Source organism: Pleurodeles waltl, chromosome 2_2 (assembly GCF_031143425.1).
Source record: "Pleurodeles waltl isolate 20211129_DDA chromosome 2_2, aPleWal1.hap1.20221129, whole genome shotgun sequence".
Classification (NCBI taxonomy): domain Eukaryota; kingdom Metazoa; phylum Chordata; class Amphibia; order Caudata; family Salamandridae; genus Pleurodeles; species Pleurodeles waltl.
In genome coordinates this window covers 1,023,344,370-1,023,369,240 of record NC_090439.1, presented here as the reverse complement: position 1 = coordinate 1,023,369,240, position 24,871 = coordinate 1,023,344,370, and the positions used below count along the sequence as shown (strand labels likewise).

Below are 24,871 nucleotides of genomic sequence, written 5' to 3'. Positions count from 1 at the left end.
ATTAGTGTTTTGAAGTGCAAACAACAGATAATCATGTCTATACAGGTTAAACAAATCACAGTAACAAGCAACAAGAAATGAAATTTCACTCACCAATAGTTTGAATAATAGCATTCTGGACAATCCTCTCATCACTTTCTTTGGCGCTAGAGCTGAACTGAGCACTGTCTGTAGAATTACGCCTGTCGCTTAGCTCAAAGTCTACACTGAGGCTCAAGTGTTTCAGTAGAGTGTTGAACACCTCCAGGACTGTAGGACCTAAGATCATATGCATCAAAGAAAGAACTATGAATTCACTTGTTACAATTGTTCGATTCTACATACAACATATATGGTTAAGTACCTCCACATACACCAAACACAAACCAGCTAATGATATTAAAATACTGAAAAGTAAAACACAAACAAAAATGGCCAAATGTCAATTATGAAATTGTTAGCTACAACATAAACAAGCAGGTCTTACAGCCTGTGAGACAGGTTTATTTTTATCGTTTGAATAGTGCAAACAAGGTCTGAAAGCTATCAGAGTTCTGAACAAGAAAACATAATCACAAGTACAAACTAACATTTTTAGAAGTCAGGGATTGTAAAAAGATGCATCAGTTTGCATGGTTCTTCCAGATTTATTTTTGACTATTTATGGGTTCAAAGCATTGGGAAGTGATTGTTGAACTTGGCCCTCTCTGTTGGGTCACCCCCACATGTTTTGCTCTCACTCCTCCTGTTCTCTGAATTTCTTTTTTGTTGCCATTAGGACTCTGTGCACTTTACTACTGCTAAGCAGTGCTAATGTGCGTGTGCACTCTTCCCAAAACATGGTAAAAGTGGGTTTGAGCTGGCAAAATGAATCCTTTACCAGGCCTACATCTTCATTTTTAATACACAAGCCACCCCTAAAATACATCCTAAAGGCCCCTAGGGCAGGGTGCATTGTATTTATAAAGTAGGAGATGTGCTTTTAAGTTTTACATGTCCTGGTTGTAGGAAACCCCTAAATTCACCTCCCATTGTATAACACTGAGATAGCTTATTACATTTAATAAGTGCTAACATTTGATTAGGAGCAAGTCGAAATGTCATGTTCGAACTCAAGTGAACTGTAAATTAAAATCCTCTTTTATGGTAAACTCGGATTTTAGATGACAATATTGAAAATGCCACTTTTAGAAGGTTTGCATTTTCCTTCCCAAAAGCTTCTAAGACCTCTAGGAGTTTCCAGCTGCCTGGGTCTGTTAATAGCTTGCCTTATATGAATATGTATTGGGCCAGATGATAAACAATAGGGGACTAGCTGTGGGCAGGATGGGCTATCCTGCCAGGATGACTGGGGCAGACCTGGTCCCTGCCCTACTTTTATTTCACAAAGAACCTTACACTAGTCTTTTATAACCTAGACTTCTTTGACCCATGGCAGGGGAAGGGAAGAACTTTCCAGAAGCAGATGTGGGGGCAGCCTAGTAAACTCCCCCAGTTCAAAGGACCGCACCAGGCTTAAATATCAGACCACTTGAGCCACTCTTCAGTACACCCCTGGACCTGCGGATATTATAGAACAATGATTGCCAGGTTCCCCAGAGCCTTAACCTGTTGCTTTAGGCCTGCACTTTTCTCCAGAGAACTGCCATGCTGCTTCAGGCCTGCCTTACTCCTCAGAAGACTGCCCTGCTGCTATTAGAAGTCAGCCCTGCTGCTTGATGCGTGAACCGCTCTCTGCTAAGGAAGTCAGGCCATGCTCTCTTCATCCCAGATTAACTGAGTGACTCAAAGGGTCAGCTGGCTGACCTCCTGTTCAAAGCTACAGGGACACAACATGCTCTAGAGGCCTCCCCCTGAAATGCCCAGCCCAAGCCCTGCTGGCTTCTGTTAGAGTGAGCCCTTGATCCCTGAGAGGTGCTTTCCTAAGCCCTGGACCCTTGGCTGGCATCAGAGTGCACTCCTCTTCAAAAAAGGAAACATCCTGAAGCTATGGGCTCTTTGAAAATGCGAGCGGGTCCGTTCGCAGTAAGACTCTGCCACCAGTGAAGACCGCCAACATGAAACTCTGGTGTACCCGTCTCTTCGCGCCAGCGATGACCAGCAATGTGATAAAGACAGCCTGCAATGACAGCAAGCGCAAAGCTCCAGCAACGGCTGTCCATGATGCCCATCAGGATCTTCACACTACTGCAAAGTCCATCTGTGCCGAACAATTTACTTGCCTATGGTAAGGTCTTATATGGTAAAGACTATCTAGCTGCAGATACTTTACCTTAGAATTATCCTCAGGCACCAGACTGTAACCGTAATTTTTTTGTGAGCGGTACCCCTGCACACCAGTAGGTGGTATCATTCAGCTCTTAGTGGCATTGTTGTCTTCGCTGGAAGTGGCGTATGTGGTGCCTATATAGATGCCACCCTAGCGAACGAATGTCAGTTTCTTTTTGCAAATTCTAATGCCAGAATTGCAGAGTCACAAAGAAAATTGACCAGTGGTGTTTGAAACTAGGGCCCTGAAAAGGCTAACAGCCCTCAATTCTAAAATCCGTTCGAGGAACACAGAGGATGGGTGGGTCAGTAAGGATACTGCAGCTATAATCTCTACCAGATAAGATGCTACTGAAGGTAAGTAACTTAGTCACCTGACCGAGACGTCTAGCTAAAGATTCCTTGCCTTGGGATAGGTACCCAAAGCTATACCTTTCCATAGGTGGGTCTGCAAACACGATTCATACTAGAAAGTCCTGCAGGACCAAATGGGCAAAGATCCCCCTTTCAATGAAGCGGACTATCCAGGCAGTAAGGTTTGGTGAACGTGTGCAGCGAGGCCTACGCTGCTGCCGGAGAGATGTCCAGGACCGGGACTCCACACGCTAACACAGTGGTGGCAGCCTTGCTCTGGTGGAATCAGCACACAAGCCCTTAAGGAGCTGCTTCTTGTCCAGTGTGTAGATCTTAATGCTGAGCACGATCCACTTGGAGTTGGTTCATTTCTGTACGACCTTCCCTTTCATGGCTCCAAAATGACCCACAAAGAGTTGATCATCCACCCAAATGGTTTTGTGTGGTCAAGGCAGAACAACAACACTCTTTTTAGGTTCAGCCGGTGGAGTCTCTCCTCTTCTGTAAAGGATGAGTTGGTGCGTTAAAAGGTAGGTAAAGTGATGGTCTCGCCCACGTGGAACGGGGTGACTACGTTTCGCAAGAAGGACACTCATTTCTGAAGGACCAACTTGTTTGAGAAGAAAGACACACTTGGAGGCTGAGATGACAGCAGTTCACTGACCCTCTGGGCATATGCAGCTGCCACCAGAAAGGCTGTCTTGATGGTGAGAAGCCTGAGACAGCAGATATGAAGTGGCTCAAAGGGAGGGCACATCAGGAAAGTAAGGGCTAAATTAAGGTCCCATTGAGCCATAACAAACAGAGTTGGTGGAAACATGTGCTAGAGACATTTAAAGGACCCATTTAGAATAGAGGACTTAAAGATGGAAGGCTGATCTGGATTCCGCAAGACAGTGGAGATGTGCCCAATCCATAGCCCTGCTGGGCAAGAGTAAGGAAGAACAACAAGACTTGGGAAAGGAGGGCAGATAAGTGGTCAACCTGTTTGGCTGTGCTGCCAAAAACTTGTGCCAACGGCCAGCATATAGTGTCTTGGTGGAGGGGTGCCAAGCTACCAAGATAACATTACAGACTTCAGACGGAAGGTCGAAAGCTATCAACTGTTGCTGCCCAATTTCTGTGCATGAAAGAGGGTGCATTGACAGTTTTGAGAGCAGAACCCTCCCCTTCTGCTGCAACAGAAAATCCTTCCAAGAGGCAGCCTGATCGGAGGACCGATGGACATGCTCAACAGCTCTGGATACCAGATTCTCCGAACCCAGTTCAGAACCACAAGAATGACTTGGGCCTGGTCATTCCTGATCGTCTTGAGAATTCGGGGCAGGAGTGTTATGGGCCGAAAGGAATACAACTGGACAGAGCTCCACTTGTGAGAAAAAGCATCTGCGAGCAATAGCTGCCTTGTAAAACTCCAGCACACAGAAGTGCTGACATTTGACGTTTACAGCAGTGGTGACAGATTGAACGAAGGTTCTCCCTACTGCTGAAAGAGACCTTGCACCACCTCCGGCTGGAGGTGCTATTCATAATCTGCTAGGCATATTCAGCAGAGCTTGTCCGCTCTGGTGTTCGGAGATTCTGCCAGGTGCTGAACCACTAGGCTTTCAATGCCAGTCAGATCATTTGGAGCACCAACAGGATGATGTGGAGTCTGAATTCTGTCAGAGACCAGTGTCCTCTGATCTCAGCTTCTCTCAGATGCCCAACTCAGACCAAGAGTGATGAATCTGTCACTACTGTTAGATCTGGTTGGGGAACGAAAAGGGGTCTGCCACTGACCCAAACGCGATTCGTTAACCACCACTGCCGACCTTTTGCAGTGCCCTCCGAGAAATGGAGAGATTTCACTGATACTGTGCCCACTGGAACTTCAGGACCCATTGCAGAACCCGAATTTCCCAGCGGGCATCTGTCATAAGCATGATGCAGGAGGCCATAATGCCCAGCAGCCTCAGAGTCCTTCCAAAATTCAGGATGGAGGCTGAAACATCAGTATCATAGCCTGAATATCCTGAACTCGTCTGTCAAGAGGATAAGCCCAAAAGTTCACTGTGCCCAGAACAGCGCCGATGAAAGGGATTGTTTGAGAAGGGGTCAGGTGTGACTTTGGCACGTTGATAGTGAACCCCAGTGCCTGCAGGAGGTCAACCATAATCTAGAGGTGGGAGACAACTGCCTGAGGCGTGCCCACCTTCAACAGCCAGTCAGTGACACAGGGGAAGCCTGGCACCCTTGATCCCAGCAGATGAGCTTCAACCACCACCATCCCCTTGGTGAACACCCGAGGGGCACTAGTAAGGCCAAAGGGGAGCAGGGCCTACCATGAACCACAGGTAACATATGTGGCTAGGCAGGACGAGGATGTGGAAGTATGTGTCCTACAAGTCCAAAACTATCATGCAAGTCTCCCAGGTCCAGTACAAACAGTACTTGATTGTGCGTGAGGATTTAGATTTTCTCCTTCTTCAGGAAGAACTTGAGAAGGTGCAGGTCTCAGACAGGACAAAGTCCACCGTCCTTCTTGGGCACCAGAAAGTAGCAGGAATAAGAACCACAACCTATTTCTGATGTTGGGACCCTCTCTATGGCTCCCTTGGCCAAAAGAATCACTACCTCCTGATGGAGCAAGGAGATTTGGTCCTCCGTTAGCCTGTCTCAAGTAGGTGGCATGGGCGGAGGGGCAGACACAAAAGGGCTGGAGTAGCCCCCTCAGACAATCTGGAGAGCCCAAAGATTGGATGTTATCAACCTAAAGTTGTTTGGGTGATAACATATCCTGCCTCCCACTGAGTGCCCATGATGTTCGAAGGACAAACTAAAGAGGCTTGGCTGCCGGGGGAAAGGTGGACTGGCCCTACCTCTAGAAAACTGACCCATGAGGCCTGTGGGTGCCGCTTACTCCGCCATGCAGGGGCTGGGAAGTTTTTGTGCCATAGGGGCTGGGCCGGTAGAGATGCGGCTGGAACCCCATTCTGTGGCCAAAGAAGTGAGGAGTTAAAGGTGGACTAGGGATTGCAAGGTGCTTTGGAAAGGCCCAAGGGCCTTGCTGTAGCTTTGCTGCTGTTCTCCATCGTTGAGTCCACCTTGTCTCCAAAGAGACAGGAGCGATCAAAAGCATATCCATGAGTGAAGCTTGGACAGCTCCTGAAAGAAAAGCTAGTGGTTCTCAAAAATAGTGGCACCTAAGGACCACCGACAATGAAACTTCTAATCCCAGTGAGTCAGTTGTATCCAGTCCACAGTGGAGCAGCGTTCCTCCTGTCAGCAATAGCTTGGGAAAGTATGGCTCAGGCCTCCCCTCAGACCAAAGGCAGCACCTGCGCAAGAGTTCCAGAGAGAGTGGGAGTATTGGCCCAAAAGGTTCAACGACTGTAGGCGGAAGAAAACATCTGCTTGCCCAAAGTATTCAGCCTCTTGGATTTCCTGTCCGGTGGAGTCCTTGACAATGCAACAGGGTTTACTTTTGACGTGGAGGCTTGGACCACAAAGCTCTCCAGAGTAGCATGCTGAGTGAGGAAATTGGGGCCTTCTTGGGGGGGGGGGGGTGTGGCAGGGTGGAGTTATGTAGGAAAGCTTTTGTCTTATTCAGAGGAGCCCCTGTGCAGGGCTTGTGAAAGGTCCCAAGTAGGACATCCTGGAGGGCTTTGTTAAACAGGAGAAGTGGTTCGGATGGAGTGATGCCCAGTTGAAACATCTCTGTCAAGTCTTGCATCTTGACCTTGACTGCCCTTCCACCACCATTGCGAATGAGGCTCCCGCCTCCACTGCCACAGTAGGAGGAGAGACCAAAAGACCAAGCCAATAACTAGGGAGATGTCCAGTCCGTTGGCATCCGCCATATCCTCACACCAGTTGTCCTCACTGGGGGCCTAGGGGCTGAAATTCATAAGGGTCCATTGGCCTTTCCCAATCTTCCCCAAGTCCTAGCCATGGGAATAGGGCTCAGACTCCAGCCTGAAGGGAATGGCAGAAATGGACATCGGACACCACTCGGAAAGTTCCATGTCAGAGTCGGGGATTAGAATGGGGGCAGCGCTGCTGGTAGGCACCAGGGGAGTTAACACAAGGACCTGCACCAGGGAAGGTAGAGATGGCTAGACCGGCGTTAATCTAGATACTTCCATGGATCCAAAGGGCCAGGGGGAGAGCCCCCCAGTGGAAAACCAGTAGGGGCCCATGCCGAGCCCACAAAAGCACACCAGCTGAGATGGGCAGCCCAAATATAAGGTTCATGGCCTCATAAAACTCACTGACCTCTGCAAAGGTAGCTCTGGCTCCAGGAAACCTGAGGAGGCAAGTAGATGGCCCAGGCTCAACTGCGGAGACAGGCCTTGAATGCCGAAGTTCCCTCATCTCATCAGGTGACATCGAGGGACAGTGCAAAGTCGAAGACCTCTTTGACTTATTGCTTTTTTTTTTTCTCTGGGACTTAACTGAATGCCAGGACGACTAACTGTGACAAAGAACAATGGCTCTGCGACTGATCCCAGGAACTTCCTCTTGACCGGGATCCAGATTGTCACGTTGTCAAACGTCAAGTGGCAAGGAGCATAGAGTCTATGGCATGACAATCAACGTAGTTCTTGGTATTGTGGTTACGCTCAAGAAATTAGAGGCAGATGAGGTGTGGATACATCACTGACTTCTGCGGGTGAAAGGCACCATAGGGCTTAAAACCAACTTACCTCCCGGACACCCTGCCACATCAGGGGACAATGTCTCAAAAGGTCTTTTACAAAAGGTCGAAAATGGTCAGTTTAAAAGTGACTTGGTGTACCTCTTCTCTGGATCTGCACTGAGTGGAGCGGGATGAAAAGAACTGAAAAACTGCCGTTAGCGCTCTGAGTGGGTGCCTAAAAGGCACCACAGACGATGCCACACGGAGTCAAATGACGCTACCTACCAGCACGCAGATGTACTGCTCATAAAACATTTCCGGATCCAGTCTGGGGATAACTCTAAGGTAAGAATCTGCAGCTAAAAGTTTCTATCAGCTACTACAACGCCAACCATACACAGTGCTCTTGCACCTCATGGTGTCCTCACCCGCGAACTGGACTCTTCGCTCCCAACTTTCAGAAGGTAACTTTTTTAGCACAAATAACATATCTTCTGTACTCAGTCTGCACACCATGGTGATTAGCCTGAACTTGTGACTTTCACTTGGTCTAGCACAACCAGATGATCTGTAGTGGAACTTTGTGCTTTTAGGCATTATACTTACTGAACATTTAAACACTGCATATCTCTAGTTCTACTAAATGGGGTTTTGTTGTTCTGCTACCATTTTATTCATTGAACTTTTCTCTCATTTTCTAAATTGGTTTGGGATTTTTCTTGTGTTTTCACTTAATTTCTGTTTGTGTGCTGCATAAATACACTACAATTTTCTCTCAGTTAAGTCTTTTTTTTCTCCCCATTTTTATTTTCACTTCAGGTATAAATATTACAAAATTAAAGCAGGAACTCTACAAAAGTAGCATTCAAGGATCTCAGTTAAGCCTCACTGTTTTTGTGTCAAGATACAAGAAGGTTAAGCACAGGTTAATTTAGTTACTTTTGTAGCTCACCCTGACAAGGATTGTGGTTGTTGCTTGAAAAGGGTTTCACTCCTCTCTTCCAAGAACCCAATTTCTTAAAGTAATAAAAAGTGATCTGACCTCTAAAACTCGGCAAACAAATCAGTCGGTACATATGGGCTGCTCTGTGGACTTACACACCTACAAAGTGACTGTAAAACGCATAACACTGCATAGGGAAGCACTGACAACCTTGAATGCTGCACGGACAGCAGCAGCCCCTTGACAAATTAAACTTTTTTACCCACATGTATGAAAGCTTAGCTATATGCTTAATTTGAGCCAGCGGTTGCAAGATGGGCAACCAGCACTCATTTCTGGGCACAGACATCAAATTTTCTACAATAATCCTTGATCCAGAGTGAGAAAAATAATGAAGAAAAAAAGAAAGACAAAGAAACAGTGACAAAGTAAGAAACTATGGATAAAAAAGAACCTGCAAGATTGAGATAAAGAGGCAGGGAGTATCTGCTGCTGGAGTAAAGAGGCATTAGGTGAAATCCCCGACACACGATATCGCCGACCAGGTTGTTCTGAAAATATACTGAAATACACTGGGAGGATAAGCCAAAAAAGTGCACTGTCCCCACAACAGTTCAGATGAAAGAGCGTCTCAGAGGGAGTCAGGTGTGACTTCAGGTACATTTATAATGAACCCTAGCGAATGTAGGAGGTCCGCTGTAGTATGGTGGTGGGAGGCAACAGCCTGGGGAGATCCTGCCTTCAACAGTCAATCATCAAGATAGGGGAAGACTGTTACCCTGATCTCCACAGATGAGCTGCGACCACTGACAACACCTAGGTGAACACCAGAGGGGTCAGGCCAGAGGGGATCATGGTGAACTGAAAGTGCTTGTGGCCTACCTTGAACCACAGGTAATGGCTGTGGGCAGGTAAGATGGAAATGTGGAAATACACACCCTGCAAGTCCAATGCTACCAACCAGTCTCCTTGATGTGGGCAGACAAGACCTGAGCCAAAGTAAACATGTTGAATTTCTCCTTCTTAAGAAAGAGATTTACGGTTTGGAGGCCTAGAATAGGTCAAAGACCCTTCTTCTTTTGGGGAATCAGAAAGTAATGAGAACAACAACCATTGCCTACTTCTGATATTGGACCTTTATGGCTCCCTTAACCAAAAGAGCCATAACTTCCTCTCGGAGTAAGGACAGATAATCCTCCGAAAGCCTTTCTTGTGTTCAAGTCACAGTGGAAGGGGAGAATTTGAAGGGGGGGAGCAGCCCCTCCGATTGATCTACAGGACCCACCGGTCCAATGTAATGGACTGCCATTGGGGAAGATGGTGATGCATTCTCCACCAACTAGACAGCCATGAACCCTTATTAGGAGACTAGGAGGGCTTAGAGGCTGCAGCTGCTGGAGGGCTGGTGGTGGACAACTTCTGGCAACCCTACCCACTGGGTCGGAAGGCACTGCATCTACTCAGAGCTTGGGGACCTTGAGCAGGACAGTGGCTGGCATAGGGTTGGTGTGGTGCCATGTCCCTTCCCTAGCCACGAAAGCACTCCAGCGCCGATTCTGCCTTCTCTCCAAAGAGACATGTCCCATCGAAGGGCATGTCCATGAGGTTGGCCTGGACATTCCCCGAAAAGCCAGATGTTCTCAACCAGGCATGACGTCTAACAGCCACTGTCGTTGAAATCGCTCTGCCCAGCGGGTCTGTTGTGTCCAATCCACCGCTGATGGTGAACTTTGCTGCATCTCTCCCGCCCTGAACAGCTTGGAAGAAGATGGCCCGGGCCTCCTCAGGAACCTGTGGCAGCACTTGCGCAACCGTATCCCACAATGTGTGGGAATAATGGGCCAAAAGGCATGCAGTGTTCACCGACCGCAGTGCTAGGCTGGTGGAAGAAAACATTTTCTTTCCCAAGGTGTCCAGCCTTTTGGATTCCCTGTCCGAGGGAGCAGGGCAGGGAAAGCGCAGTGGGAAGTTGAGGCTTGGACTAACATGCTCTAAGGAGTGGGATGTTGAGTGAGGAAACTCAGGTCACCGGGATGGGGCAGGCAATTGTCCTTTTTACAGGAGACCCTGTGCTGGGCTTGGTCCAGGTTCCCAGCAGGACATCAGTCAGTGCTTCATTGAAAAGAAGCAAGGGTTATGATGAGGAAGTCCCAGGTTGAAGCACCTCTATCAAGATGTTAGTCCCGACTGCCATTGAGGGAAGTTCAAGGCCCTCCGATGCCATCTTGAAAACCACTGCATATGATGCTCCTCCTCCGTAGCCATTGAAGGGGGCAAGAGCAAGCCCGTATTTGGAGATGTGTCCAGTCCAATGTCCTTTACCCAGTTCCTCATACCAGTCCATAAATGTTTCCAATGGGTATTCTAAAGGGTCCAGTGACCCCTCCCATTTCTCCCACATGCTTGGCATCTCAGAAAGATGCTCAGGCAACAACCTAGGACCAATGGGCCCTGTTGGCGCCAGAATCGATCAACGTCATTCCGACTCCGAATCGTCAGGGATTAGAATGGGGCTTGCGCCGCCGGTGGACGCAGGGTGCATCTGTGTTGGGATCGACGCCAGGGAACGTTGTTTTGGCACAACTGGCTCCATTCCGGATCCATGATCGGATCCATCAGACCCCATCGGAGCCGAGGCTGGAGCCATCGCCGTGGAACCTGATGGGGCCCAGTAGGGCCCGGAGGCACTCCAGAGGAGTGGCCCACTCAAATACACGGCACATGGCCTCATAGAATTCTCTTACCTGAGCAGGAGTTACTCCGGCTCTTGGAAATGCAGGGAGGCGCGTAGTCAGAACTGCAGTGGCTCCGCGGAACCATGCCTGGAACACCAATGTTCCGAGATCGGCACGCCACCCCGACGGATGAGAAGTCGAAGCACGCTTTGACTTCTTGCACTTCTGATGCCTCTTCCCTGAGTGTCTCAAGGAATTGGAGTAGGACGAAGAGGACTTGGTGCTCCTACAGCAGTTCCGTGACCTTCTCCTAGATCGGGACAGAGATCTCTGAGGAGTCACGCTAAGTAGCATGACTGCTGGGTCGTAAGCAGCTTTAGAGAGCGCTCCCACAAAGCCTTCGGCACCATGGCCAGGCAGTCCGAGCACCACTTGGAGCCATGGTCATGCTCGACACATAACAAACAGACCAGATGGGGGTCTGTAACCAACATGGTGCAGTGACAGGTGCCACACGGTTTAAAACCTTTATTTGACAAAATGTTGAAAAAAAAACTGTCAAAAAGCAACAGAGGGTAACTCTTTCTCCGTATCAGCACTAACTGGCGTGGAGATATATATATATATATATATATATGCAAAGTCACTTCTGGTGCCAACGATGCCGATGACGCGCAGAACCGAACGAAGCCAGCTGCTTGCACGCAAAGGTACTGCTCATGCAAACATCTTCTGGATCCAGTCTGACACCTGGGAAATTCAAAGGTAAGGAATCTGCAGCTAGATATCTCTATCAGAAGTGCTATTTACTATTTAGGCAGAAACAGCATTTCATTATTTATCCATGCATGTTTTCAAATATAGACACTATGGGGGTTATTACAACTTTGGAGGAGGTGCTAATCTGTCCCAAAAGTGACGGTAAAGTGGCGGATATACCACCAGCCGTATTCCGAGTCCATTATATCCTATGGAACTCGTAATATGGCTGGTGGTATATCCGTCACTTTACCGTCACTTTTGGGACGGATTAACACCTCCTCCAAAGTTGTAATAACCCCCTTAGTTTCACAAATGGGGCCTGGAGAAGAACTAGAAAGTTAATTTACAGAGCACAAGGTTACGTGCTATTTGTCTAACTCATTGGTGAAACTATAGGATTTATTTTTTTAACAAAAATATGCATCTAATCCTTTGCTTATGCTGCTTCCATATTTTATCTGCCAGGCTCCCTCCTACAATAGTGACTTCTTAGATTAGCCCATAAGAGAGGATATGTAAATGACACCCACTAGTAACCTCCTAAGGAACAAATGGGCAGCTGCTCAGCTGAAAGATTCTTGGCAGACTGAGAAAGTTTAAATATAGGGACATCCAACTACACTTAGTTCAGGAAATGTTAGGTAAGGAGAAAAAACATCTGACACAAGTTGATCACGTACATTATAGTGACAAACTCTAATGGTAATAACAATACAGGACAGTATGGTGGGCCTGCCTTTGCTTTTGGCCTTTACAAAGTCAGGATGACTCATGCCATTCCACAACTAGTCTGGCTAGATTTTTGCACTGGTGAATAGAATGAGGTAACTACTTTTGAGGGGCAACTCCATGAGTGTCTAGCACTGGCAGAGCTCTAGCAGCAGAAGCAGTGTTTTGCCATCTTGCAAACCCCCAAAATAATGTATTTTAGCAATGTTGGCCCAATGCAGAGGAGACTGCTGAAAAGTCTGAGAGGGCTCAGCATTCCCATGTTGTTCAGACATGTTCTGCGCCCTTATTCACCAGTGCTGAGGTACTTCTATTTTTTGAGGTCCCCACCGCCATGGAATCAGCACTCAATTGGACTTTGAGAAAGACAAGGATGCAAAGACAAGTTAGAAGGCAACCACCTGCAGTCACAGCGTGGCCCATCTATCGCCTTCAGGGCATTAACATTCCAAGGGAACCTTAAAATTGACAGTGGGAGTTGTGCCACCAACGACAGAGGTCTAAATTGAGAGGTGAGTGGAGGATCAGTGCTTACTGAATTATCAGACATTTGAATGTTGTCACCGAGAAGTAATAATTTCCAGTCAAGAAAAGCTTTGAACGGCCAATGTGGCTATCAAAGTTCACCATAAACCTGTTATGTGCAAAACCATACAGCTCTGCTTTCTAATGACAAATAGGCCTTCACCGCTACACATGCATTATGGACTGAAAACCAGTATGCACTTCTGACATTCATTAAAGAAAAGAGTAAACTTAAAAAATAAGATGCAAGTTGTAAGATTGGAGTCTGTTTGATGTAGACATTATGTAAGTCTGGTTCCTACTCGTCACCAAATACTATTCTGGTCGATATAAACCACAGAGTGGCACCTATATGTAAGATATATTTTGAGGCAAAACATCTGCATCTTTATTTTCACTACTTTTTGACTGCATTATGTTGGAAAATCTTTATTTATTTACCATAAGATTTCATTACTGCACTATTTCGGTGTACTGTATTTTCACTTTACCTCAGACATAAATAATCACTTGAGTTTATTTAGTCAGCCTTTGTTGTGCATTAAACAAAAACGTCCTTGTAGTATAAAAGTAGTGTAGCTTAGTTCTTCTTGGGAGAAAGAGAGATAATATTTTATTTGATTAATCTTATTTAATACTATTAGCCCAATGCCCCTAAAGAGTCTTCATAGTTACGGATATTTAAAAATAAATGATAACTTGAATTTACACACAACTCAAGTATATCTACCTATGAAAGCTGCCTGTGTTAAAATCAGGATCCCCAAAGTGGAGGCCTGGTTGATTTATTACATACATCTATGGACTGATTCCCTTCAAGCACTGGAGATTTAACAGCAATAGATGGGACTAGGTTACAGAACCGGAGGGTATAATCACACCCCTGCCGAAAACAACAAAAAAAGGATCCCTTCGCCTGAGTACAGAGAACTTGATTTGCTTATGTAAGGAGAGAGTGTCAGTTCCACTGTTATTTTCCTCCTTTTCTGCTAAATATAATTGTATGTGTACTGTCATAAATGCAGAATTATCGACATCACAGGGCAATCAAATAAACAAGAATGGATAAGCCACCTGATTTGACATTACCTAAGGTTACCTACGATATTTGCATTATGTAAGATACTTTAGGTATGTTTGGCTCCACGGTCTGCTATTTGCAAAATCAAAGGATAGATGTAGGAAGCTGGCTATCTATGTAATGTACCGAATGCAGGGGTATACAATGCAGATAGTACAGGTGACCCTTATTTGTTTACAGGTGTTAAAGTAATAATCCTAAAAGATCTTTTTTGTGGTAGTGTGGGCAAGCAGTTTAGGCTTATCAGAGGGTAGTGCTAAGCATTTGGTTAACAGAGTCAATAAATGAGACAGGCTCAAAAAGAAACTTAAGACAAATGTTTAGAAACATATTAATACTTTTATATAATGTTTCAACACCAGAAACTTCAAAGAAGATAAGCACTGTTGCAGTTACTGACTTTAGCAAGTAACACTTTTACTCAACTGCACTTTTATACGTTGGTAGTACTTTTACTTCGAGGGGCTCCTTGCAGACAGTTCTCAGGGGTCCCGTGTATATTGTAGAGTGCTAGGGGAGCAAGGTCCCTAAAAATGCCAGCAATACAATTTTACTTACCCTAGGGTATCTGGGCACAGTGGTGCTGGTTTAGTCGGGTGCCTTGAGCACCACACGGCTGGCGACAAGGGAAGCCACCTAGTAAGAGACTGCAAGGGTGGACTTGGAGACCATTTTAAGAGTACCCAAAGGGGGGCTTCTTCAGTGGGGGTCCTAAGAGCAAGGGAACACCGTATGTTGTCGTGGAACCAGGCCATGGACCTCGAGTGCAGTCAATCAATCAAAGAATCAATCAGAGATTTGTAGAGCGCGGCTATTCACCCGTGAGGGTCTCAAGCCGCTGGGAGTGCAGCAGGTCTTTGTCATCAGTGCTCCTGCATCAAGGCATCTACCGTTCTTTGGTGGTCCTGCAAGAAGAGGGATAAAATAAGGCAGCAGGACTGCTCTCTGTGTTGTCCTCTACAATGCAGACTTTCCTCAATGGCTTGTCTTCAGATGAGAAGTTTGAGTCTAGGTTGGACTTCAAACAAGCTTTGGTTGCTGCAAGGGGTCGGGTACCCCAGGTATAGTGCAGAACGGCTTCGGTTGGTCCTTATGTCTTCTTACTTGGTGGGGAGACGGATCCGGCCTCTTGGAGCACGGTGACCCCTCCTAGGTGGACCAGGTGGTCAGCAGAACAGTGAGTTGGATGTTGTAGTTGGTGCCTGCAGGAAACAATAAAGTGGCTCCTCCACTCCAAGAGAGATGTTGATCCTCCGAGGCTTTTGGTGTCCCCACAGCTGCGGGACACGGCTGTCATGACTGTCTGGACAGGAGCAGGAAGGCAGGCAGGGTTTTGCACCCAAGACCACCAGCAGCCCTCAGTTCTCACTTCTTCAGCTCTTTTTTGTCTTCTTCTATCTTCAGTCAGACGCATCAGTTCTTCTGATGTCAGTGGGCCACCTAAATAATGAATTTAGGGGCATTTAGGTGAGAGAAGAGAGGAAGCCAATGGGCTACTTACCCTTTGGGTGACTACACCCCCTAAATGACCACTTCCTGTGGGGAGTGGGCATAACCCAGTCCCAGAATTCCTAGTTCCACCCAAAACAAGATAGTGGAACCCTTCCTCGAGTGTCCCCTTCGGGTAGCCCACCTTAGGGGTGTGATTAGCCCAAAGGTGGTAGACACCTATTGAATAACTACTTTCCTGTCTGTCCAGGTGCCAAATGGGCCCCAGGCCAGGAGGTGGCAACTCCCAGGTCTGGGGCAAGCAGGAGTCACATATCAAAGGTGGTAGAGTTTTTGAAGCCCCTGGTTCTGATATGCTAAATCACTAGCCATCCTGCTAGAGGAGGTGTGATCAACGTCCTCCTGAGCAGGCATTGTTTCTGGCCTCTGAGAGCACAGGCTCTCACCTCCAAGGGGTCGAAAACTTCTCTGTGGTGGCAGGCTGGTTGAGACAGGTCAGCCAGGACACTAGAGGACTAGGAGGTTTCAAAGGACACCTCTGAGGAGCCCTCTGGGTGCCCATCAGAATACATCCAAGGCTGGCATTAGTCTGGGATTATTAAGACAAGGTGTTTGGATACCAAACACCATAGGTTTCAGTGAAGCTATTATGTAGCTAGGGAACTCGTAATGACGAGTGTCCAGTACATATCTTAATATGACTTCCCTCTTCACTTGTAATGTCTAGTAATAGAACTGGACATCACAGGGGCATATTTGCTCATGCAGATATGTCTGCACACCTAGCTTAATGTACCGTGCCTAAGGGCTCTAAGGCCTGCTGTAGGAGTGACTTACATACACTTAAATGCAGTGACTGGGGCATGGCACACAATTTGTGTGCCATGTTGTGTTTTCTCTTATGGCTTTCACCATGACACGCAGTCTGTGATGGCAAGCTCTGTGCAATCTTTAATGAGGTCCCTTACGGTGGCACAATACATGCAGCAGGCCTTAGGGATCCTCTCTAGTACCCAGGCTCTAGGTACCCGAGGTACCATTTACTAGGGACTTACAGTGGCTCTGTAGTCTATGCCAATTGAATGCAATTAGACATTTTACCTAATTTTAGGGTATGTGCACTGTCACTGGGGACCTGGTTAGCAGAAACCCAGTGCATCTCAGTCGAAAAACCTCAGTACCAGTGAGCAAAAAAGTGGGGGTGACCATGTCATAAAGGGCAGTTTCCTACGAACGTAACCACAAAAAAATCGTTTTCTAGTGTTCAAAATCCATTTGTGTGAGTTGGAAAGCTGCCACCCTTGGAAATATAGGGGGGGGGGCATAAAAAGCAAAAGCAGCAAAGGTATGTATTAATTATGACTACAAATGTGGTTGCAAACAATTGATGGACGGGCACCTTAAAAAAAAAATTCTCATGTGGAAATGCATATACACAGAGTTAGGTCGGCTGTCCCTTGCAAACCTATTTCCCTGCATTTGAAGCCAATCGCAGGAGTTGCAGATTGTGACCTGCCTATAATTATTGATTAGGCAGTGCAATCTCCTGCAGAAGGACAATTGGTGCATCAACAATTGCACACTCATTGGCAAGCCACTTTTATGCCAATCGCGTAACTCTGGTTTGAGAGTAGGTATAAATACTTCAAGCCCCTTATATGCATTTAAACATCATATTTTCTGTATGTCGTCTTAAAAGATAGAAGCTAATTGGTTACACATCTAAATTCAATACGTGATACACCTTGCTTGCTTTTCGCCATTTTCACTCAACTTGGTGTTCCACATCGATAACTCATATGACCGTCATTCAGTCAGACTCCTAACTATGCAAGAGAAGTTATGCTATAGCCTTGTAGCCGACTACTGACAGCTATATCGTTGTTAAAGGCCCTGAACCAGAGTTAAAGCCCCGAGCCTCAGGTATGGGCCCATAATGAGAGAGAGGGCCCTTAACAACCATATAGCCTGAGGCAGGAGGGCTATAAGATTATTAGAACATTTCACCCACTAAGGGTTGAATGTTCTAAATTAAAGAAGAAAAAACATCAGGACAAGCATTAGAATGATGAAGCAAAAGACTTATACCAGCTGTGATAAGCCTAGAGATATTCCATTGTCTTCAACAGAGCTCTCAGCATTACAATGTTCCCATTTTTACTCCATTCGGTCTTCAATAAGTTAACAAGCACTCCCATTTTAGTTACTTGAAGAACACTTCTGAGATTCAATGGGTTGCTTACATATGTGGTGATTTATTACCAATCAGCCCAAGCCATCACTCACAAATATTAACTGGCTAGCAAACTGAGGGAACCCAGTCTGCCTTGAGATGAAAGTATGGTCAGGAAAATCTAGGGCGTGATTTAGAGTTCAGCGGACAGGTTACTCCATCACAAACGTGATGGATATCCTGTCCGATGTACTAGAAGTGTATTATATTCAATGGGACTTGTAATACGGCAGATGGGACATCCATTACATTTGTGACAGAGTAACCCGCCCGCCGAACTACAAAACGGTCCCTTAGTGTTTATCAACAGGGCTAATTGTGTATGTTTATCTTAAAGATATCATTTGTGTGCCATGTTACCAAGGCAACAACTAGCAATAATCCAAACCAATACCTTGTGGCCTGATTTAGAGTTTGGCAGAGGGGTTACTCATCACAAACGTGACTGATATCCTGTCCCCCGTACTATGATTTCAATAGGCTATACTGAAATCGTAATATGGTGGACAGGATATCAGTCACGTTTCTGGGAGAGTAACACCCTCTGCCAAACTCTAAATCAGGCCCTTAATTTGGCTACAAAACAATTTATTTGTAAACCTCCATGATCTAAGGTCTAAGTTGAAGAGGAGGCAATGCTAAGGATAAACAGAACACAGTAGCTCACCATTATCAGCAACACATGCAAGAACTGGAGCATATTTCACTTAAATTTAATTCTGTACTCTGCCAAACTGAATCTTTCACACAGTGGGATTAAGGAATATTTCAGCAGCTCCAGGTGAAGAGACAATTAAACTATTACGCATAATATTACATAGTGAACGTACCTATGGATCCCTTTGCAGCAATTGCGACAGTCTCCAAAAGCACCTGAACGATTCCGGCTCTGATACGAGGAGAGTCCTTTTTGTGTAGGTCCAAGTGTCCCAGAATCTGTTGAATCACATGGTGAGAGTACTGAGCCTGAAAAAAGTCAGCAATAGCTGTTAGGGCTCATTTGTTTTAGAACCCGTATACAAAATTATATTCAATATCCTGCTGCATGTAATAATTTTCCAGTTGAACAGTTTCACTTAAGTAATAGCCAGATTTCCACTGAGATGCTAGCACAGGTTTGTAAACTGAGTATGAAAGAAAGCCCTACAACTCAACATTTCAAAGGAGAGTATTTGGTAGGACACCTTCAACCTGGAGGAAACAGTGCCCATATGGAAAAGGATCTCTACACTGAAAGTGACCACAAATCAGCAGTGTTTTCGGTGGCTGAAAACTCCCAATTTTGAGAATCCTATGAAATAACTAATGAAATAAAAATCATAGAAGGCAACAATACATACAGTTATCAAGTTCTAGTTTTTTTATTTTTTTTAAATCAACCCTAAAATACTCATTACCACCAAGGCAAACAGCTTCTGTTTAGACAAGAATCACCCATTTTTTATATAATTTGAAAAACTCTTCTAAATAATTCTATTAAGATTTGATAAAGGTTATAAAATGCTGAGAAGGCTTGAATTTCCTGCCAGTGTGGTTGTGGGAAACGCATGATATAAGGACGGTGGTGAACCATCATTCCTGTTTAAGGTGAAGAAACAAGTGATGTTTGGTTTCATAAATGCTCAAATATTTGACATCCTCTTTAAAAAAAAGTATATATGTATTTTTTGTTTTTTCCCACTCTCATAGAGGAGTCAGTGATATGGGGTCGTGAAAGATGCAGACAGACATTAACTGTGACTGGCCCACGAAGGCATTGACCTTGTTCTTAAATACATTAAAAAACATTTACAGTAAGTCACTGCACTTGAGTCAGAGACTCATGGAAACTTTTATGCGAACCCAGAAGAAACTTTTCATTTTTTTAAATATAAAGTTTTAGTATAAGGTTCTCTTGATACACCGTCTCCCACCACATACTTATTCATCATTTACATGAGAATGTAATCCAGAGACCTGCACTCTGATGGAGAAATCCGTTCCTCCAGGGCTGAACCTAAATGGTCAGCATAGCCACTGCCTCCAACCCGATCTGTGGCTCCCTCAAGGCTACTCGTTCAGCCCAACGCTCTTTAACATCTACATGAACCCTGCCGCCAGCATGATTCACGCTCACGGGCTCCGCATCATTACAAAATAATAATAATAGTCATTTGTAGAATGTATACCTACTTCTCGAAAAGTGTCCGAGAGCTAAGGATGCGCTCCCAGAATTCAGAACAAAAGGTGACATAAGGGCTCAATTAAATACATCTAAGTACATCTATATCATCTCCTACAGATGGCCCTCAGCTCATCCTCTTCCTCTCACAGGACACCTCGCACACCTAACCAAACCGTATCAGCTTCATGTCTGAGGTCTCGAAAGAAAAGAAAAAAGAAACGGCCAAGCACTCAATAACGACTAAATGAAAGTGGTCATATTTGGAAAGGACACCTCTTTCTGGTCCTCTGCCTAGTGGCCTGCAGAGCTAGGACCAGCACCCAACCCATCCAAGTCAGCCAGGAACCTAGGGATCAGGGATCTACAATCAAACCTCGATGTCCAACCAAGTCAACTTTTCACATCCCCCTGTTTTCACACACGCAAGTTCCTTCGGGTTTTCAGATGGCACTCGAAGATTGCCACACAAGTCCTAATCATCTGCAGGTCCGATTATGGCAGTGCCCTCTACTTAAGCATCAGTGCTCAACTCACAAAAAGGCTCCAAGTCATACAAAATGCAGCAGCAATATTTACTCTCAAATTACAACTCTGCACACATCTGAACGCCTCCAAGACTTTCAATGTCTTCCTGTCCAAACAGGCTCTCTCTTCAAGTTCAGAGTTTTCCAGCAGACGCAATAAGCACCAGAGTTATCTTAATTTTATTATAAAGTGGAAATTGCTGGGTACACAAAGATCTCCGTAGCAGGTAGCTTAAACGGGTACAATATTTTAAATTCCATCTTGTGGGTGACCAATTAAGTAAGCCAGAACAGATTTATTGTTATATTTGTCCTTGTGGCTAATATCTTTGGGACAGAGTTATTAAAACATTATTGTATACACTGAGTGTTGGAAGATGCCCCTCGTTTAATCCGCTCCCGTTCTGCTGCAACCCGTTAACTCGCAATTTATGAGACCCAAGAGTATTTCTTCAATTTTTAGCACGGGTGCTAACACCCCATGCTTTAACACATCAGACCCAGACCTACTGCCTTTGTCAATGCTGGTTATTCTTGCTGTTGTTCAACTGTGTTCACGTGCTTGCCCGCTCATATAACTTACTTGTTCGACTCCGGATAATTTTTCCTCATCAGCAATGAAACACACATACTGACAGTTTAAATGAGAGGTGACAAGTCCATTTTTGTTGGGAATACTGAGGTGAAAAAACAAAGCAAGCACAGATAACCTGATACACTTTATTACTGACACATTTAGCAAAGTTTCATTTCATCACGCAATTTAGGATTGATCGAAAATTAAACATTTATTATCACACATTATTTCTTATTTTGGTGGTTTCAAAAATTTTCTTAACAGTATTAGCTCATATGCATCAAATTAAATTGCAGTTTTCAATTAGGTTTCCCTTCTTGCTGTTGAACCATTCAGAACTGCCATGAGAACTAACACTTCATTCACAAATCTCTTGTAGTGACTCACCAAAGGAACTTTCCGAGCCATTCATTTTTCTAGACTCCCACAATGCCTCTGCGCCACTTACCACTGCGGCTGTCGCTGGGCGGCTTGACATTACATGGAGGGGTGTCGGAGTAAATGAATGTTATTTTTTTTCTTAGTGTTATAAAGAACACTATTTCCAGAGCCACGCTTTGGAACAGAATGATAAACATAAAGGATGTGACATAAGCCTATCATGAGTCGCCCACAAACAATAGAGTGTAGGACTTTGCTATATATATCACATTAGATTGGAAAGAACACTTTCGTCTGCAGAGTACGGTGATGTGTGCTGGAGTTACTTGGAGAGGTATATAGTCAGTGAGGGTGGTAGGGGGAGGGTCTATGTTGGTTCTGGGAGGGAGTTTCAACTCTGGGAAACAGTGCTAAAGAACCGGAGCCTAAACATGGCCACAGAGATATATATTTGATGGAGAAATGCAAGATTAATCAAAAGTAAGGGACAGAACATACCTTGCCCTACATTCCATTAGTAATAACTGTGAAAACAGAATACAGTGAACGACTTGGCCATTCAGAAAAATAAACAGTAGAGTGATGTGGTTAGAACTGGTAATCAATTAAAGAATGTCAGAGATGACCCCTGCACACATGCTGCTAGGCTAACACTGAGTGTGGTGTGTGTGTGTGTGGGGTCATTTTTAGGGGCCAAACAGATTTAATAAGGGGTAACATACCCTCCCAAAAACAAACAAAAAAACAAAACAAAAAAAACGGACGGGGGCGCGGAGGGGGGTTGGGGTGGTGTATAGGAATGGCCTGTCAAAGAAATAAACAATCTGAAGTGTTTTGCGGTGTATACATTTTACGAATTTTGTTCCAACCTACTCGGATCGGTTCCAAGTGAGTCACCAACAAAAAAAATAAACTTTAATATATCAAGTGCTTAAAATGATTTAAATGCATTGATATTTATATGAATAACTAAACAAGCACATGAGTTAATTTCAAGATGTTTATTGAATTTATTGTTGAATTCATGGGGCATGCGGATTTTCTTGTGTTGATTGTTGTCTATGTGGCAGGCAGAGTTTTTAATCAGAATACAGATTTCTCCTTTTACCGGAAATAGGGTTGCAGCAATAACGACTGAAAAAATGGTTTTCTTTTTCTGATGACAAGCATGTTCTCATTCTTGCCAAGCTCGTGCTACTTGTCGGTCTATAGCCCTACAGCAGTAGGAGGGCGACGTAATCAATTACTGAGGACTACCGAGTTTATTTGAGGTGAATACAGAAATTGCCCACACTAAAATAGTTTGGCTGCACCCATCACCGGCCCATATTAAGGGAAAAATGGTAAAATAACTTACCAGATGGGCAAATAACCAATAGAAACTTGTTCTGTTGAAATCTTTATGGAGGATTTACATAATTTATAAGTCTTCAAATGCACTTCTATACTACTGCCAAGTTATTCATGGACACAGTTTGCTTTCTGTTTGGTCTGATAATGACGTAAACAGTATTAAAAACTCAAAAAGAATTACAAAAAAAAACATATTAACTTCTCATCTGCTCCTTGGAACTGTTCCTTGGCAACCAAATTATTCGCATCTCCTATCTGCACAGCAGCAAGGTTTCTTTAAATATCCATGGTTACAATGAAAAAAAATAACACTTACTAGTAGGCGAACATTCCAGAACACACTAAGGTACAAGTCTTCAGATTAAAAATAAATACAGCGGACCTACCCACACAGTATTCTAAGACAGTTGCAACATAATGTGAGCAAACTCTAGAGGGGTGTGAGCACAGGGTCAAGGATAGAATTATGATAAAATGCTATTGTACATAACTCTACAAGGTTATCTTTACCTGATTGGTTGAAAACTTACACACAGTTTTGTTGCATTTATTCTCTGACCTTCATTACAGGTCATGCGGAGTGACAACCTAGGTCTTTGGGAAGCTCTCCCAATTAAAGAATATGCTGGGAGCAGGAATGCATCCAGTAACAGGCATTGGCATAGCCAGTAGCACTCGTCTTTGGGACCTTATAAGCAGTGCTTTAAATGGGCCGGTACTGAGTACCGGCACTTTTTTATTTTGAGAGGGAGAGTACCGGCACATCTCAGGAAAAACGTAATACTTTTAATTGGAGAGTACCGCCACTTCTAGGAAACAAGCAGGTACTCTGCCACAGAGTACCTGCACTTTAATTTTTCCATTTCAAGCACTGCTTATAAGTATTTACCATGCAGCACCAGTGCTTAATTTGTGCTTGTTGTTTCCGGTGCTTAGCACCAGCACTTATTTTCGAGGGCCGGGGCTTACTCTTCTGCCCCAAGCATTTGCTGCGAGCAAGAGACATATTGGAAAGACGGAGGAAGAGAAAAACGAAAAAGCGTTACAAAGGGAGAAAGTAGAAAGCTGCAAGAGTGATCTAAAGGGGCAGGAAGTGGCTTTAAATGGATTGAAGAGGCCCGAGATGACTTCAGGATTGCGCTGCCTCAGTTTTCCTTTGTTCACACATTTAATTACAGCAGCTGCGTGTTTAAGAGCAGGGCTTTGGGCACCGGCACCTTTTTATTTACACATTAAGCAATGTGAAGCACATTATCCTGGGTGCTGTGCTGCCAGTGATTGAAGAGCTGTACAAAAAAGTGCCAAATAAGGAGATAAACCTCATAGGAGTAGCAGTGAATTTAAAAGCAGCAAGACGTATGGCAGTGGAAGAGACAGAGTGCCGAATAAGTAGCGACTGGCAATGGTGCTGCAGCAGGGTGGGACTCAGACCGCCCGAGCTGGGCTGCCAGCGAGCATCTACGGACTGTATCCGAGTACACACGACAGAAAGAAAGGCCACTCAGGGTCTGTTATCAAAGGCTGATCCAAAACAACTTGAGGACCACCTGTGCTGCTCCTGTCACAAGGAGGGTACAGGACAACCACAGGACCCCCTGGTTACAGAAAGACTCTTCCTGCCTTCTTATCGACAATGGGAAGTGGTTATTTATTAAAAAAAATTACATCATCCCAGGGGACTGGAGGTTGACGTCTTAGGGTGTTCACTAAAAGTTGGTGCAAACATCGCACCTTACGATTCATGTGATCTTGGGCAATCACAGTCATCACTGGTGTAGAGTTAGAAGAAATGGTGAGCTATGAAACAATGCGAACCTGCAATTTAGTATTCAATTGATAACAATACTTGATAACGTTCTTTGGGCATCAGTAGGGCCTTGTTTGAAAAGCGCCTCTTTGCCTTAAAGCACATTAACCTTCCCGATAAAGCCAAGTACATCCCACAAAACTGACCCCCGATCGTCCTGCAATGTAAATATCTCTTGCAACTCTGGCTGCAGGAGCATGTGCTGTGCCCCTGCTCTGCAACCCTTTTGATTTCACCCCAGAATAAAGGCAGGCATGAAGCTGTTTACGTGCGCATTCTGACTTTGGTTCCATTAGAGTAGCCAGTGTGTCAATGGATCTAGTGCAAGGAAGGAAATGAGCCCCTGGCTGCTGTTTGAGTTATAAAACAGAGCAATAAGCAGGTTTCAGTGGGCCCTGCCACTGTAGCTTCTGCACCCCAGTGGCAGCTACGCCCGTCTGCTCCAA

The 24,871-nt window shown here is 45.0% G+C and overlaps 1 protein-coding gene across 2 annotated transcripts in view; it reads right to left on the bottom strand.

Annotated features, from left to right (window-relative positions):
* EFR3A (EFR3 homolog A) overlaps positions 1 to 24,871 on the bottom strand; it is a 1,082,041-nt gene that overhangs the window by 322,822 nt on the left and 734,348 nt on the right. For both annotated transcript variants that reach the window (XM_069220764.1, XM_069220765.1), the window contains exons 10-11: positions 18,450 to 18,585; positions 94 to 258 (exon numbers count right to left, since the gene is read on the bottom strand). In XM_069220764.1, coding sequence (XP_069076865.1) covers positions 94 to 258; positions 18,450 to 18,585 — 301 coding nt within the window. The remainder of the gene's footprint in view (positions 1 to 93; positions 259 to 18,449; positions 18,586 to 24,871) is intronic.